General features: G+C 41.7%; 1 protein-coding gene across 7 annotated transcripts in view; it reads right to left on the bottom strand.

Moving 5' to 3' along the window:
* ARHGEF28 (Rho guanine nucleotide exchange factor 28) overlaps positions 1–16668 on the bottom strand; it is a 346823-nt gene that overhangs the window by 192939 nt on the left and 137216 nt on the right. For all 7 annotated transcript variants that reach the window (XM_055554799.1, XM_055554792.1, XM_055554797.1 and 4 more), the window contains exons 3-4: positions 10967–11114; positions 8134–8427 (exon numbers count right to left, since the gene is read on the bottom strand). In XM_055554799.1, the coding sequence (XP_055410774.1) occupies positions 8134–8427; positions 10967–11114 (442 nt within the window). The remainder of the gene's footprint in view (positions 1–8133; positions 8428–10966; positions 11115–16668) is intronic.

Genomic DNA, 16668 nt, shown 5'->3' on the forward strand with positions numbered 1-16668 from the left:
AAGTAATACTGAGTGTATACACAGAACTGCTTGAAAAATGCCAAGATTTCCAGGAAAAACATATATCCCAGAATTAGTCAGCACCCATGATGCATTAATTTTAAAACCCTTCCAAATTTTTTTAAACCTACAAACTTGTATTTTGTGATAAATATGTCCTTTATAGGCTTCCTGCCCACTGGTAGGACATCAGCTGATGTTATCTCAAACTTTCTGTCCGGGACAGAGCATTTAGGGCAGAGAGACAAAGCTGACATTTCACAACGTCTGTGGGACAGCAAGCAAGTCTTCTAATTCATCCCCTTTACTAATAAAACCTGGTACCCAGGTGGCAGCCCACCAACAGGGCCTTGCTCCTGAGCCTCACTTTATTTTCTTTCAATTTCTAGAGCTGGCAGACTGTATTCAAACGCTAAACAAGCTCTGTTTTAGTGTTAAACAAGCCTTGCCTCTTACTGGTTACAGATCTCTTTTGTCTATTCAAGGAGAGATAAACAGATATCTCCCTCTGTCAAACACTGCTGGCCCTCAAATTCCCTTCTCTTGTTGCCTAGAAAGAGGGGATGCTCCGGGTATGTGGCTTGAAGCAAGATGTAGGTGGCACAGAAAATTGGCAGTTCCCACTGAGTCTTTCATAACGAACTGCTAATCCTCACTTAACAGCATTTCCTGCAGATAAGCAATATTATATGATGGTTCTTTAAACTCCCTAAAGAACACTAATGGAGAAGGAAATGGCAACCCACTCCTGTGTTCTTGCCTGGAGAATCCCAGGGACAGGGGAGCCTGGTGGGCTGCCGTCTGGGGTTGCACAGAGTCGGACACAACTGAAGCGACTTAGCAGCAGCAGCAGCAAAGAACACTAAACAATTAAGACACGTGTGACAGTGGTAAAGAACCCACCCGCCAATGCAGGAGATGGGGGTTCTATCCCTGGGTCAGGAAGATCCCCTGGAGAAGGAAATGGCAACCCACTCCAGTATTCTTGCCTGGGAAATTCCATGGACAGAGGACCTGGTGGGCTACAGTCCATGAGGTTGCAAAAGAGTCAGACATGACCGAGCAGCTAAACAACAAGGGTTGCTGAATCACCCCTACTCCATTATAAACTTTCTTCCTAAGCCCTTCTGGTTGTCTACATTTCTTCTCCTTTTATCCCCCATTAAGTTGTAAAATAGAGAAAAACAAACATTCTCCTTCAAAGGGAATTTATAAAGACGCTATTAATAAGGTAGAGCATCATGTTAACCACTCTTCTTAGTAACAGCAGTACCTCACCATTAAACTTGTGGCCCCATTGAGGCTTCTATTTCTCCTTTAAGTCACCATTCATTACAGTATGACTTGTTTTCACACAAGACAGATACTATTAGGTTGGCCAGAAAGTTCACTTGTAAACTTACGGGAAATACCCAAATGAATTTTTAGCCAACCCAATACTTGGCCTGGCCCTTGCAACATGTATTCTGCAACCAGTGTACCATTTCTCTAACTTCTAGATTTAAGTCTGTTCTGTTTACTATAACTCCACTTGCAAGGAAAGGTACACAGTGTTGATCTGATCTTTGGAATTAATCATTAAAATAATAGTCTTTGGAATTATTACTAAAACAAAAAAATTCCCTAAGCCATTGTCAGCGGGTCCTACCCATTTCATCCATTGCTTCTCTTTGGAGACAGCTCTCCAGCCAACCATAAAACTACAGAATGAGAAACCAGCTCTCAAAATACATTGGCTATGTTTATACCCAAGACAGCCATGCAAAAAAAAGCTGCAAAAGCTCAATCAGCTCACCCTGAAAACTTCTTCCACTTACAGAATCAGCTGTAAAGGTAGGGACAAAGTTTAACTCTTTAAACTTAATAAAGCAGTCTGACATATTTTCTTTGCTTCATTAAAAATTTTAATGTATATGTCCTACAGATTCAATTCATGGTGCCACCCTTCTTAAATGTTCTTACCACAGGAAAAAAAGAGAAATGGTAATTATGCGATGAGAAGTAGGTGTTAATGCTATAGTGGTAATCACGTGCAATACATCAATGCATCTAATCAACACGTGTACACAAACATAACTAACAATATACATCAGTTATATCCCAATAAAGCTGAAAAAACAGGTTGTTATGTTTTCACAATTGGTATAATTGATAAAGAGTTCTCATCCACAGCAAAGAACTTCTGCCTATAAGGAGATCTTTGAACAAATGAAGTACTTTTACCTAGAGACCTGAAGAAAAGTCCAAACCCATTTTTCACAAACAACAATTTACTTTGGCAACAAATGTCTTGAATCTGAAAATTGTTACTACAAATTGATTTGTAAATGTCTACATATGCTGTGTGAGAGAGTTTTATATGACTTTTTAAAAGTAAATGGGCTTTTCCTTCCTTAAATCAGAATGCACAGGTGACTTTCCTGGTGGTCCAGTGGCTAAGACTCGGCGCTCCCCATGCAGGGGGCCCAGGTGTGATCCCTGGTCAGGGACGAGATCCCACATACCACAACTGAAGATCCCACGTGCTGCAACGAAGGCCTGGTGCAGCCAAATAAAAAGAAAAAAATGCATACCCAAGACAAGCTCTACCTACCTCCATAGATCAGGAGAGGCGCTATGTTCCCAGGAGCAAGGCCGTCAGTCCTCTGAGACGGCATCTGCAGTCCCTTTGGGATCTTTACTCAAATGGCAGCCTCCCCACTGCTGCCAAGGTTGGTGATGGCAAGTTTGGTATTTGCAGCCATGTCAGGCTGCTGGACACACAAGTGAAAAGAAGTAATTTGAGCAGAAAGGGAAGCCTGCAACTCAAGTTATCTGACTACCAGCAGAATTTAAAATAAAAGAGTATTTCAAGCCAGTTAACCTAATTGTCAAAATTATGCCAATCTCTGAGAAAAGATTTCTGTCCAAAAAACAATTTAAAAATCCAGAACAAAAAAAATTAAATGTGACGTTTTATTGGTTATTATATTACTAAAGTTTTACTATAAATGTGAGGTCCTGAGACCCTGTAGAAGCTTTAATCACAAAAGCTATTTCTCAGAAAGAATGGGTTTAATTTTATGAGACAGAAATCCAATTTTATTTATGGCACCAAATTCAATAAAACACAGGCTATTTGCTTCCCTAGGAGAATAACTGAGTTGCATGATGAGGAATGGCGGGTAACATGCAGGCTAAGGAAAGGCTCTGCCTCGCTTTATAAGACAGGACAACTCAGACTCTGGCCCTCCTACAGGTTCTCGGGTCTCTCTAATAACTCTTATTTAGTGTTTGAAAAGAGAAAAATAATAGATTTATAATCAAATGTGAGGAAATACAGTCGTGCTGCACGGTAAGGCTTGCATCAGGCTCATCCATGGCAAAATCATGACAGAAATCAATTTTACTCATTCCTTAACATCCTCTGTGAGTGAGTGCCAAGTCACTTCAGTCATGCCTGACTCTCCATGGGATTCTCCGGGCAAGGATACTGAAGTGTGTTGTCATGCCCTCCTCCAGGGGATCTCCCTGACCCAGGGATCGAAACCATGTCTCTGATGTCTCCTGCATTGGCAGATGGGTTCTTCACCACTAGCACCACCTGGGAAGCCCAGCATCCTCTGTACCCCCCTAAAAAGCATAAATACATACAAAGGATTTTAAATAAATGTTAACAGTACAGTATCAAATAGCTTTTGGGTAGGTCATAGGGGAAATAGTTACTAGAGGAAGAAACCTGTTTTCCATTCATGATGCCCCTACCATTAACACATGGTTAAACTTCAGTGTGCTCCATGCCACAGTTTACTCCTTACTTTGCTAATGTAATTTATCTGTCTCAAAGACAAGCAACACTAATAAAACATGGATGCTAAAAAGGCTGCATTGACTTTGCTGAAAATACTGGACAGTATCAAGTACTAATATTTTAATTCTACAATAACTAAAAGAAAATAATTCTTACAATAAAGTACATTTGATCTGCAGACTCTCTGTAATTGTAATATAAAGTCATTCTATTTTCAACACTTTTTGAGAAATTAATGGCCTTAATGTGAGTAAATCAATGAAAAATAAAAAATAAATTCAAATCACTCTGCTTACAGAGAAAGAAAAGAGAAGCACTGATCACGTAAGATATTCTAAACATCTTGGATCATAACTCTACTACACTGAAGGAGAAGGATCAGAAATGTGACTCAGCAGACTCCTGAACCACCCTCCTCCCATGGAAATGGACAGCTACACACAGAGCAATTCCTACTGAGAGAAATCCAGTAACTACCCCAGTGCCTCCTACACATACGGCGAAAGAGAAAATACACTGAGATGGGCAGGAAAGGCTGAGACAAACTCTTGCCACTAACCCCACCCTAGCACAGCCCCATACAGTCAGAAGGGAACACCCAACTTCCAACTTTTGCCTGAGGATTCAAGGGTTTTCACTGTACATATAACACTCCAACTTTTAAGGCTCCCACCTGAGGGATGGGCCCCCAAAACACCTATCTCTGAATGCTTATACGACTTATATTCATGAATCTCACAGGACCATAGCAATTAAAGCAGCAGCTCTAAGATGGGCACATAAGCACATACCATGGCTGTCCCCCAGGGATCAGTGTAGAATGAGCAGGCAAGAACACCCAGTCTTTCCCAGGAAGAGATTTGACTGTATATTTTATAAGCTGCTGCCCAATGGTCTAGCTTCTCATTAGCATGTATTGAGGGGCTGGCTGTGATTCTCCCTGGACCCCAAGGAAGCCACTTGGCAATTCCTTTATTCCTTTGCTCCAGTCCCACTCCAACAGTAAAGCCAGGTCACCAGCGTCTCTCTGAAAGGAACTGCTTTTATGGCTATGACTCAAGCAACAGGTCCCAGATCACCAGGCACTGATGGGCAATGGGGCTTGCATTCACAAGTCCCACAGGATTGTAGTGGATAAAGCAGCGGTTGTTAATGGGTGTGCACATAAGCACTGGCTGCAACAATCCCCCTAGGGTTCTTTACAGAAGAGCAAGCTAAAAACACTCATCTTCCAGTCTTTCCCTGGAAGGGATTTGATTGCATGCTTTCCCAGCTCATGCCTTCTAGTCGCCCTGCGTCTAGGTGCTGACTGAGATCCTCCCCTTTAGGGCACTGACACGTCTTGGCACACGCTCAACTACTGGGAACTACCAAGAACAAAACAGTAACTTGGACTATCACAAAGATTTAAGAGGCAACCAGGAGCTTAGGCTGGGATGATTGATTAGGCTCATCTACGCAAGAGCAGTCTGTCAAGACTGGGAGAGGTGGCTGTTTTATCTGATGCACAGAAAACAAAACAGAGTCAAGGGAAATGAAGAAACATAATAATAACATCAAAAAAAAAAGATAAATCTCCAAAAACTAATCTTAATGAAATGGAAATAAGTGATTTATCTGTGAGAGAGTTCAAAATAACAAAGATGCTCAGCGAGGTCAGGACAGTAATACATGTACAAAATGAGAGTTCCAAAAGAAAGAAAATGTTTAAAAGTACCAAACAGAAATAACAGAGCTGAAGAACACAACTGACATTTAAAACTTCAAGAGTTCAACAGTAAACTAAATCAAGTGGAAGAAAGGATCTGCAAACTAGAAAACAAGAGCGTGGAACTTATTTAATCAGAGGACCAAAAAGAAAAAGTGCTGTCCCTGAACACTGATGTTTGTAGAGAAGTTCTATTACAAGTCTCTAGGCTGCAGGCAATGTTACCTCAACTACTATAAACTGTTCTTAGAGAAAGTCTAGAAACTTACTAGAAATTTCAAGGAATTGTTTACAGCACCAAGATTTTATCTTTTGCCTACAGCTTCATTTGTCCAGACCAACTGTAATTTCTTTTTCAAATATGTACATACAACCTACTCTCTATACATGGAAATCTGTTCACAAACACGCATGAAAGTCAACTTTTACTGAGAATTTAGTATGTTCAGACGTTGTTGTAGAAGCCTTATCATACACTATCTAATTCAACCATGGCAACAAGCCAATGAGTTTGGGGACTACCATGTCTCATTTTAGAAATTAAAACTGTGGCATCAGAACAAAAATAACTTGCCCAGAAGATCTTATAGCCAGGAAGCAACTGGGCCAGGACTTGGCACTTAATCTTAATGATTGTTACACTAGAAATGTTTTCCGATAAAATCCAGTGTCTCGCCATGTGAAGCAACTGCTCCAGTTTTTGTTTTTGTTTTTTCATGAAAAAAGATATAACAATATACACAATATGTACTTACATATCTTGGTGACATAAGAGCATGGTAACTAGTTAGAAGTTATGAAAAATTTATGTGTTGGTCAAAATGAGTCTGCCTTGCAAAATGTAAACTATCCTCCAATATTATTGATAAAATTTGTTTTAAAAGCCAAGAGGGTTAAGAAAATGAAGCCCCTTATCCAGAAAACATATATATGCATATGTATAAATGTATATATACACATATGAATGAATATATGTATCTACATATATATGCATAAATGAATATATGAATATATGTGTATATACATGTGAATGAACTTACTTAGCCAGAAAACATTTTTCCCTTCCTTATATGCAGGAGAGTTACAAAAGTGATATCTAGGAGGTGTGACTCCTTAAAGTCTTAGGATACACCCCTCATTCATTCAAGCATTTTTTGAGTGCCTGCTATATGCCAAGCCCTTTGCTAGATCCTGGTGAGCAGAACAGACACCACCAACTCCATCAGGAAGCCCACCCCTTCATTCATATCGGTCAGCTACCACACCAAGTCAGCACATGGGAGTCGGGCATTGCTCAGTGATGAACTGGGCTTGTGACTTGTTTAATCCAAGGTCTTAAGAAATAAGGCACACCCTTAAGTGCCCAGGAAAGTTTAAGTACAGCCATGATAAGGATAAGAAATGGAGATTTTCTCTGATTGTGGCATATGGCCTTATGATTCATCTTTAAAAAATCATATCCCTTTTACCTAGAGTAGGGACTTCCCGTAGCTCAGCTGGTAAAGAATCCACCTGCAATGCGGGAGACCCTGATTCGATTCCTGGGTCAGGAAGATCTGCTGGAGACGGGACAGGCTACCCACTTCAGTATTCCTGGGCTTTCCTGGTGGCTCAGCTGGTAAAGAACTGCCTGCAATGCAGGAGACCTGGGTTTGATCCCCGGGTTGGGAAGATCCCCTGGAGGAGGAAATTGCTTCCCATTCCAGTATTCTGGCCTGGACAATTCCATGGACTGTACAGTGTATGGAGTCACAAAGAGTTGGACACGACTGAGCGACTTTCACTTTCACTTTACCTAGAGTAGTACGTTTAATGTATCCATCACTGATTTTAAACCAACCTATAACCTGTAACCATCTGGAAGCAGAAATTCTTAAAAACAGCATTATCCAACCACAAAGCTAAAGGCATGGGAAGAACACAGAAAAAACATCAATAGTATATATTTTGTTGAATAAATACAGAGTGATATTTCTACCTCCAATAAAATGTCATCTGTAATCGCCATTAAGTACCAACTACTGAACAGTGTAGCCTCATGCATGGTACAGGCTTATAATACATCTATATCTCTGTTCACATTGGCTCCAAATGGTTTTAAGAGTTTATTTAATGATATTAAGACACTATGTAGTCTCTCAGAAAAGCAGGGGCATCCAGAAGTAATTCCAAAAGTTAATATAAATATAGAAAATATGAATGTTCTCAGTGACACTGACATTTCTGAAGATGTCAATGCATTAGCTAATTTCCGGCATGGCCACATTTCTCAGTGTTCCACAAGTAGGCTGCATGTTCTTCCTTGCTCAATGACGCTCCCTGTTTGAAAGAGGGCACCAATATACTCTTGTTACAGCAAGAAAACATGCCAAGGGAAGTGGAAGCACGGCCCAAACCTGCCACAAAGAAACAGTCTTCCCCTCCTTGAGGCAAAGTTCTTCACCTCTTAGAATACAGTGGCCTCACCAGCCCAGAGATGAGCAGCTCAGGACATCAGAGACCCCAGCTTGACCAGGGAAAGGCTTGGGTCAAAACAGGCAGGAAAACCCATCCAGATAAACAGATAACAGATCGCAGAGCACGTTTTGAACTTCACATAGAGAGGAGACACCTGAATTTTCTGGTAAGGACTCACCTTCCAGTGAAGAATTCCCCAAGACAGTCCACCCCAGAGGCAACTCCAGATGAGTCAGGGCCAGCACGAGCTCCTCGTCCAGAGCGGGCAATGCCCCCGCCGTCAAGGCAAACGGGGTCAGCAAGGTCTGGTGGCTGCTGGCGGTGAGGCGATCGGCCTGGGTGACCAGCAGACGGGCCAGCCTGCAGGCCATGTTGTCCACGTAGGTCACAGAGTCAGAGCCCATGGTCACCGGGGAGTAACCTTCCGAGCAGAGGCACACAGACACGGTGACCGTCTCCTGAAGCCCGTGGCCTGGACGACAAGACAGTGAACAGTTCACCCTGAGGCCGCCAAAGATGTGCTCCCAGTGTCCAAAGCGAGAGGCCGAGCACACACACCACACGCTCAGAAGAGTAAGGCAGACGGGAAACGCGGCCTGTCAGCTTTAAACGCTGCCCGGCTGGCGGGTCCAAATGAACACTGACCCCATCTTCTACCAGGGACTCCAGTTCCAAGCTAACTTTTATGAGCTCTGACCATTTTAGTGCCTGTTCTCTCGTCATTATTTCCCTGGTAGCTCAGTCAATAAAGAAGCCTGCAGTACAGGAGACCTGGGTTTGATCCCTGCGTGGGGAAGATCCCCTGGAGAAGGAAACAGCAAACCATTCCAGAATCCTTGCCTGGAAAATCCCATAGACAAAGGAGCCTGGTGGGCTGCAGTTCATGGGGTTGCAAAGAGTTGGGCACGACTGAGCGACTAACACTAACACTCCTATCATTACCACTGCTGTTTGGCACAACTTCACCATGTACTTCTGCCCAACCGTCAGATTCAAGTTTGTTGTCTTAAAGACCTTTGTCCTTTTCTGTTCTGGCATTTCCTTCTGAGTCACATGTTTTTTATATATTTATTTAGGTGATCATTTTATAAGGCAGCACCATGAAGTTACACAAGTTTACCCTAATTCCTCAGCGTCCTTTTGAACGTTGAGTAGGATGGGTAAACGCTAATCCACAGAAACATTAAAAATAATGTTCACTCCCCAGGCCACTTCTGAGAGCAGCATCTCTGTTCTGTAGCTATTCTTAATGTCTCTGCTATGGGTGGCCACCTAACCTTGCTGCTTCTCCCTCCTCCTTACACTCTTCCTTCATTTTACCAAGGTTGGGAACTTCACCCCAGGTATGTTTTTGTGTTGTCCTTGGCAGAATCTCACAGTTCTCTATGATCATCACAGCTGGACAGAAGAAGGGTTAACACTCGGCCACCACTGACCCCCAAGCAAACAACTAACAGGCACAGATCGTCCTTGTTCTGCCTTATATTCTCCAGAGCCTTTCCCCAGGAGCTGTGCTGCCAGGCTTCAAGGAACAAGAGCATCCTGGGCTTACCAGGCAGGAACGACTGCCATTTTCTCATCATTGTCTCTTTAAAGTGGCCCAGTGGTACAAACACGGAACGCAGCTCCCACCACCAGACTAAATGTGTCTAGTATATACTATAGAAATCTGTTGTCCATACTTCAGAAAGGTACCCTTGCAAAGCTATATCCAGGAAAATCTAAGATTCAGAAACTGTCCTTTGCCTGTAAGGAATTTGTTAAACTCAAGGTATGAACGCTCCCTTCTAAGCAGGCCACAGGATACTCAAACAGATGTTCTTTAACACACAAGGAGTGGGGAGAATGTTCACCCCGACATGCAAGCAAAGAAAAAGATAAAAATGTTGATGTTAGGAGTAGCACTTCTATTATTATTTTTATTCTTTCTCTACATAAGAAGCTTGATTAAAAAAGAGAAAAACCAAGAAAAGAGGGCCAAGACAAATGCAGCAAAAACATCAACACAAGTGCCAAAGCAAAAGGGGAGAGGCAAAAGAGACTGACAGCCAGTATAATTTTGTGCCTTTAATGTGGTTTGACTTCTTTTTTTTTTTATGAGGATGGGAGTTCCTGGGCCCAAGATAGGAGAGCTTATAACTGCCCAAAGTCCCAGAAGTAGGGCAGTAGATTGATTCAGTGATCAAACCCAAGGAGGGCTGCAAGGTGTCTGTAGATCACTACCGTTCTCACTATACCTGTGTTTGCATATTTACTGTCTTCCTTCTTCCCACATGCAACAGATATCCTACAGAAGCACTTAAAACATTTGTTTAAAAAAAAAATGAAGCTAGTCTTACCTACTAAAAAAACTGAAGAGTCCCTAGATGATATAATTTAAAGGGATCTTAAAGACCCACAGTTGAAATCAACCAATCAACAAACAAGAAAAACAACAAAAACTCCCCTTTCCTACAGGTAAAGGATGCCTTAATTGCACCTTTAGATTAGAGCTTGCTGTCGGATGCACAACCCACACCTACTGAAAATACAAAAGAACTGTCCCTAAGGAGGGCTGTTGGCTCATAACTTGTCATCTGTCACTGTGATACCTGAAGACATTTGGGAGAACTACAGGTTTCAGAATGTGAATGGTGGTGGGATAAGAAAGTTCTAGAGCCTGAGATCCAACAAGGAAACATCTGGATGGACAGGATGCTGAGTAAGGAACCCCAGCCACCCAAGGGAGCAAAGCAGAGAGAGGCCACTAGACCAACCACAGGAGAACGAGGAAGACGGAACTAAGATGGATGTCAGGTATCTCAGGCCTCCCTGAGCTGTCCCTGGCCACGGGTCCCAGGACAACAGGAGGCAATATTAAGACAGACTGCATCCACAGCCCTGCTCCCCAGTCTGGAGGGTAAGTCTAAGTTGTGGCTTCCTGGGGAGCTGCAGACACAGCTGGAAGAGCCTCAGACATGAGATAACCCAGTGTGAGTATACACACACACAGACACACACACACGCCTCACCTGGAATGCTGGACTGGAGAACATTATCTTCTTTGCGCTCTGCAATCACGATGTGTCTCTGATGAGATCCATTATAAATAAAGTAAAACTCAGCATCTTTAGGAAGATAAACATTTTTGCCAAACTTCGCGCAGACCACCATCTGCCCCTGAAAAATGAACAAGTCGAGGCATCATCACACTTCCCTGTCCTGGCTCTAAGAAACCAAATAACAAGGGCCCCGGGCCAAAACAGGGTCCTTTGTTATGGTCGCTTCACGTGGGCGAGCCCAAATATCATGAATCCTTCTTCCCAACAGCAACATTTTGGACCTCTGGGAGATGCTTTCTGATCTATTTATGTATGCATGTCAGAGCTGGTTTGTTCTGCTTTCAAAAGTGAAGAAGTTAGGGCATACAAAAGAATATTTGTATTTATTAGATGATACTTTGTTCTTTACTTTCTTTGAATTCCTACCTGATGAACATATTGCTTGTATTTATGTTTTCCTGCACCTAAGATACTTCAAAATAATTATTCTTAGCTGGGGCCTATGTACTAGACCAAAGCAGCTTATAAGAACTTTGAGTTTCCTCAAGCACTGCCAAATAAACAGCCCTATGCAACCCAACAGTTGGCATGCCCTTTCTCACCACTGTTTGTCTTCTCTGAGGGATTGCCAGGTCCACTTTCTCACCCAGCCTGGCCTCACACCTTCTATAGAAAAGCTTCCGGCTGGCACCAATCCCTGCTAAACACCCAGGGTCCCACCCTGGGTCACTGAGGCACACTCTGAGGAAGGAAGGAAGGAAGGAAGGGAAAAAGGAAGGAATGAAGGACAGAAGTCATGTCAGAAGCAGCAGCAGGCTAGCAGCCCCCAGTATATTAGCATCCAGGGGTGGTGTGGGGCAGTCAGTCAGGGCTACAGCCCAAATGCCAGTGATGGATGAGCCTGCCGGATCGCCAAGGATTCAGGACACTCCCTCTCCTCAAATACAAAAAGGCAGTACAAAGGGGGCCTCCAGGGAGCAGGCACACACCCCCTAGCTTGTAGGGGTGGCTGGGAAATAGAAACCAAGAGGTGGAGGGCTCCAGGGTTCAGTCCAGGGTGGAGAAGGATGTGGGCTTTTGTGCGCCTGCCCAACAAAAACAAAACTACCTTTCCAGAGTTCCTCATCCTGTGACAGGAGAAAAAGTGAAGACAGAAAGGCCCCCCGAGTCTCCTTCACACCTGTTAGCCTCTGATGGATATCAGCATGATATTCCATAGGATATAAAGAGGTAGACCAATCAGGACCAAAAACAAAATCAGCGTGGACTTCCTCTTTCCAATAACTACATGGTTATTCTTGCTAAAATTTTTAAATAAACAGACTGTGTCTTCCCAGTGGTTTGCAATGCACCATACACACAAAACATCATCTTAAATCATAAATAAGAATAAATACAAACTGCGGAGTTCAGGGGAAAAAAAAAACACCAGTTTCCTATTTTGAATTATCCTTAATCTGCCTGTGAGCAGGCACATTAGCAGGCATGTAAGCACATGCTCAGATGCACACACACACACATATATACACAATCAATAGAAAATAACATGCCAAGAAAAATCTACCATACAATGGTTTCCAAAAAAAAAAAGTTCAGGAAGAGGATCAGAAAGGCAAAAAACAATAACAACTGTCTGACATGACAGACAGAGGAAACTTAGATGAAATTCCATTTCCTAAAAAAGGAAGACCAGTTTGCTTTAGTCATGCTCCGGGCTTCCAAAGAGACTGCTAATTACCCACAGACAAAATCTAAATTGATGTGTTGGTGACTTTTTTTTTTAATGTTGGAAAATAAACTGTACCAACAGGTCAAAGTTTTTCAAAAATCAAAAGCATATCTAATCTATATCTGTTCAAAACAATGATCATATTACATTTTATTTGGTTAGGTGAACCAGGACTATGCCTTATGAAAGAGTTTAACTGCAACCGTTTTCAATGCAATACAGCCCCAAACAGTAGAGTCTTACAATTCAATTATGCCTCCATTTCAAGACCATACTATGCTTTACATGGGCTTCCCTGGTGGCTCAGAGGTTAAAGCATCTGCCTGCAATGCAGGAGACCTGGGTTCAATCCCTGGGTTGGGAAGATCCCCTGGAGAAGGAAATGGCAACCCATTCCAGTATTCTTGCCTGGAGAATCCCATAGACAGAGGAGCCTGGTGGGCTACAGTCCATGAGGTCGCAGAGAGTCAGACATGACTGAGCATTGATCAAAGATAAGCAACAGGTGAGAAATGAGATGCAGCCATTACAGAGATGTCCAGAAGTCCTAGCATTAAGAATAATATTCAACAAGAGTCTCTCGTTTGCTAATCACAAAGAAATCAGAAAGATGTCGTGAAGAATATTAGGAGAGGAGGAGGGAGGAAGTGATACAGAAACCATCAGAGACCCAGTGAGACAGAAGGGGGTGGCAGGAGAGGAAGACAGGGAGAGAAAATAGGAAGGGACGAGAACATTCCACCCAAAAAAGTCAGATAAAGTTGAAAAGAGATTTCAATAAAGCTACAAAGGAGACCAGCAGGAGGAAAGAGACTCTGAAAATGTGCTGAGGAACAAGTAAGCCTCACCAATCAGCCACAGGTGACAGTCCATGCCTGAGAGTGAGGACATCTAACCACTGTGGCCATTCAAAGCTATTTTTCCCAAAAGGCCATTTTATTAACGGCAAACATAAATTCAATGTTTTTGAATGTTTTTGACTGAAATGTCAGTATGTCTCCATCACTTCCCCATCTGGACTCAGCTGCATACTTTCTTTCAGGCAATTGAAAACTAGAAACTTTTGTAAGTGAATGCTGGCATCAATATCAGAATCATTCCGCTTTTACACAGAAAAAAGACAAATGTTATCACCTGTTAATTCACTCTATCCCAAATAAAATTTTAAAAACACAGCTATTTCACCGAAACTTCTGGAAACACCAGGAGGCTTAAGAGGCAAAATTATTTTCCAAATTTAATCTATAGATTTACTACACTCCAAGTAAAACCAAAACTAAATTTGTCAAATGAAAATCAACAAACTTACTCTAAAGTTCATGTGGAAGAATAAATACACAAGACTGGAAACAAAAGTTTTGAGAAAGAGAATAAGGTTTGTGCTGGGATGAGGGGATGAGAACTTGCCCCTGCCATGGAAATTACATAACAATGAAGGAAGGTGGCATTTCAAATCAGTGGGGAAAGAATGCACTACTCAGTAAACCATTCTGGAACAGTAACTATCTATTAGGGGCAAAAACATTCTTCACATCAAATAGTTAAATTCCCAATTAATTCAATATTCAACATAATCCATAAGTGCATAAAATTAGAAAACTGTCTTAAATTTTTCAGTTTTCAACAAAATAACAAAGATATATAAATTTCATCTATAATAACACCACCCTAATTTATCAAACTTTTTAAATTTTTCCTATTTGCTTCCAGTCTTTGTTCAATGCACAGCTAATTATTACATAGTTATACTCATGGGATAAATACACATATGGTTGTACTTTTCTCCTATCGAAAGCATTTTTCCATGTTGTTACAATTTTGGCACCATTTTTAACTGCATTCCATTGAGTTGTCTGATGTTCCCTAATTTACTTAATCATTCCTCTATTGTACATAAAGGGTATTTCCAGCTTGTTAACATTATAAAAAAATACATTAAGTACTTTCATGCCTATTGTTTTTACTCTTTAAATTACTTTTTAGAGTAGAATTCCAGAAATGAGGCCAAGAATGGACACAATTGTCACAATGGGTGTGATCGCTTTCCAAAAATGTATCAACTTTTGAATCAATACATGTATATGTGTGGCTGAGTCCCTTCCCTGTTCACCTGAAACTATCACAACATTGTTAATCAGCTATATTCCAACACAAAACAAAAAGTTAAAAAATACACCAACTCTCATCATCACCTGTACTGGTCAAGAGTATTATTTTTATTCCAACTTTGCCAAAAGTTTTATTATTCCCTGAGTTAACAGATAATAAACAGCTTCTCACTTATTTCATATTTTTTCCACTGCTGCTGAAATTTATTGGCCACTTTTATCAAAGCCAATATTGATAGTTGCCTGATTAAATCCTGATTTAAAGAATTTTAGTCTTCTCTCCTCTGTTTATCTAAGGTCACTTTTGCCTTGAAAGAAAGTGAAATTGCTCAGTCATATCCAACTCTTTGCGACCCCATGGACTGTAGCCTGCCAAGCTCCTCTGTCCATGGAATTCTCCAGGCAAGAATACTGGAGTGGATAGCCATTCCCTTCTCTCCAGGGAATCTTCCCAACCCAATGAACAAACCCAGGTCTCCCACACTGAAGGTATATTCTTTACCCTCTGAGCCACCAGGAAAGCTCATGAAAACGGGAGTGGGTAGCCTATCCTTTCTCCAGGAGACCTTCCTGACCCAGGGATCAAACTGGGGTCTCCGGCATTGCAGACAGATTCTTTACCAGCTAAGCTACCAGGGAAGCCCCTACCTTTGCCTTAATCAGGTCAAAATTTTCACTTTTGCAAATGAACCAGTTGAAAGCAACATCACAACCATCCCCTTTCTCCTATTACCTTCTCATGCCCAAATCAAAAGCACTCGAGTACTCCAGTAAAACCACTAAAGGTCAGGTCATATGGAAAACAGGAGTAATAAAAGTAAGGCAGAAAACCTTAACTAAGTATAATCACACTAAATATCTCTCAGTATAAGCACAGACCCAAAAAATTAACTAATTAAACCAACACTTTTTTTTTTTTTTTTTTTTTAACCATCAGGCATCCCCCTGGAGAAATTCTACTTGTAAAACCCATCAGTAATGTCCACGATCAAATCTTCTGCTGAAATGCTGTGACATCTATGTATTTCTTCTCAAAGGAACCAAAGAGGTAGAAAATGTATTTGCCATCTTAAAGTATTTCTTCCAACTCTCTTAGCTCATCTTCCAATGGCATTTAAGAAGAAAATGGACAGTGACATTGATGTGCATATTCTAAATATTTTTCATTAATCTATAATGGCCTCTAAGTCAAGTTCTCTAATACCCTGAACAACTTGGTGGCTATATTATCTTAATCTGAGTATTAGGTATTCTTGTATGAATGTTCTCCGTCCCTCTCTCCCTTTCCTCTCTCGCGCTCTATAGACAACACACCTGTACATACTTTGTTAATAAGTGCCACCTGCTGGACAACAACCTTAACTATCCACTTTCTAAACCTCCTGGCCCAACAGGGAATAGACAAATAGTATAGTTTCAAATGATGACAACGAGAACGAAGTGTGCAAGCATACACCTTTTTACAGTGAGGTTTCTTTAATCCGGGTCTACAGGAAGAGTCCATCTGGGTTTCCAGTGGTCTGGGAAACTAAAAATTATTAGCAAAACTGTTTATGTGCATGTGTGTGCAGTTTTCTAGGGGTTCCCAGGTGGCGCTAGTGGTAAAGAATCCGCCTGCCAATGCATGAGTCTTAAGAGCGTGAGTTTGATCCCTGGGGCAGGAAGATCCTCTGGAGGAGGACACGGCAACCCTCCAGTATCCTCGCCTGGAGAATCCCCACAGACAGCAGAGTCTGGTGCGCTGTAGTCCATAAGGTTGTAAAGAGTCAGACACCACTGAAGCAACTTAGCACTGAGTCCAGTTTTCTAAGGAATGGTTTATAGTTTCATCACAT

The sequence above is a fragment of the Bubalus kerabau genome, chromosome 18, assembly GCF_029407905.1.
Source record: "Bubalus kerabau isolate K-KA32 ecotype Philippines breed swamp buffalo chromosome 18, PCC_UOA_SB_1v2, whole genome shotgun sequence".
Classification (NCBI taxonomy): Eukaryota; Metazoa; Chordata; class Mammalia; order Artiodactyla; family Bovidae; genus Bubalus; species Bubalus kerabau.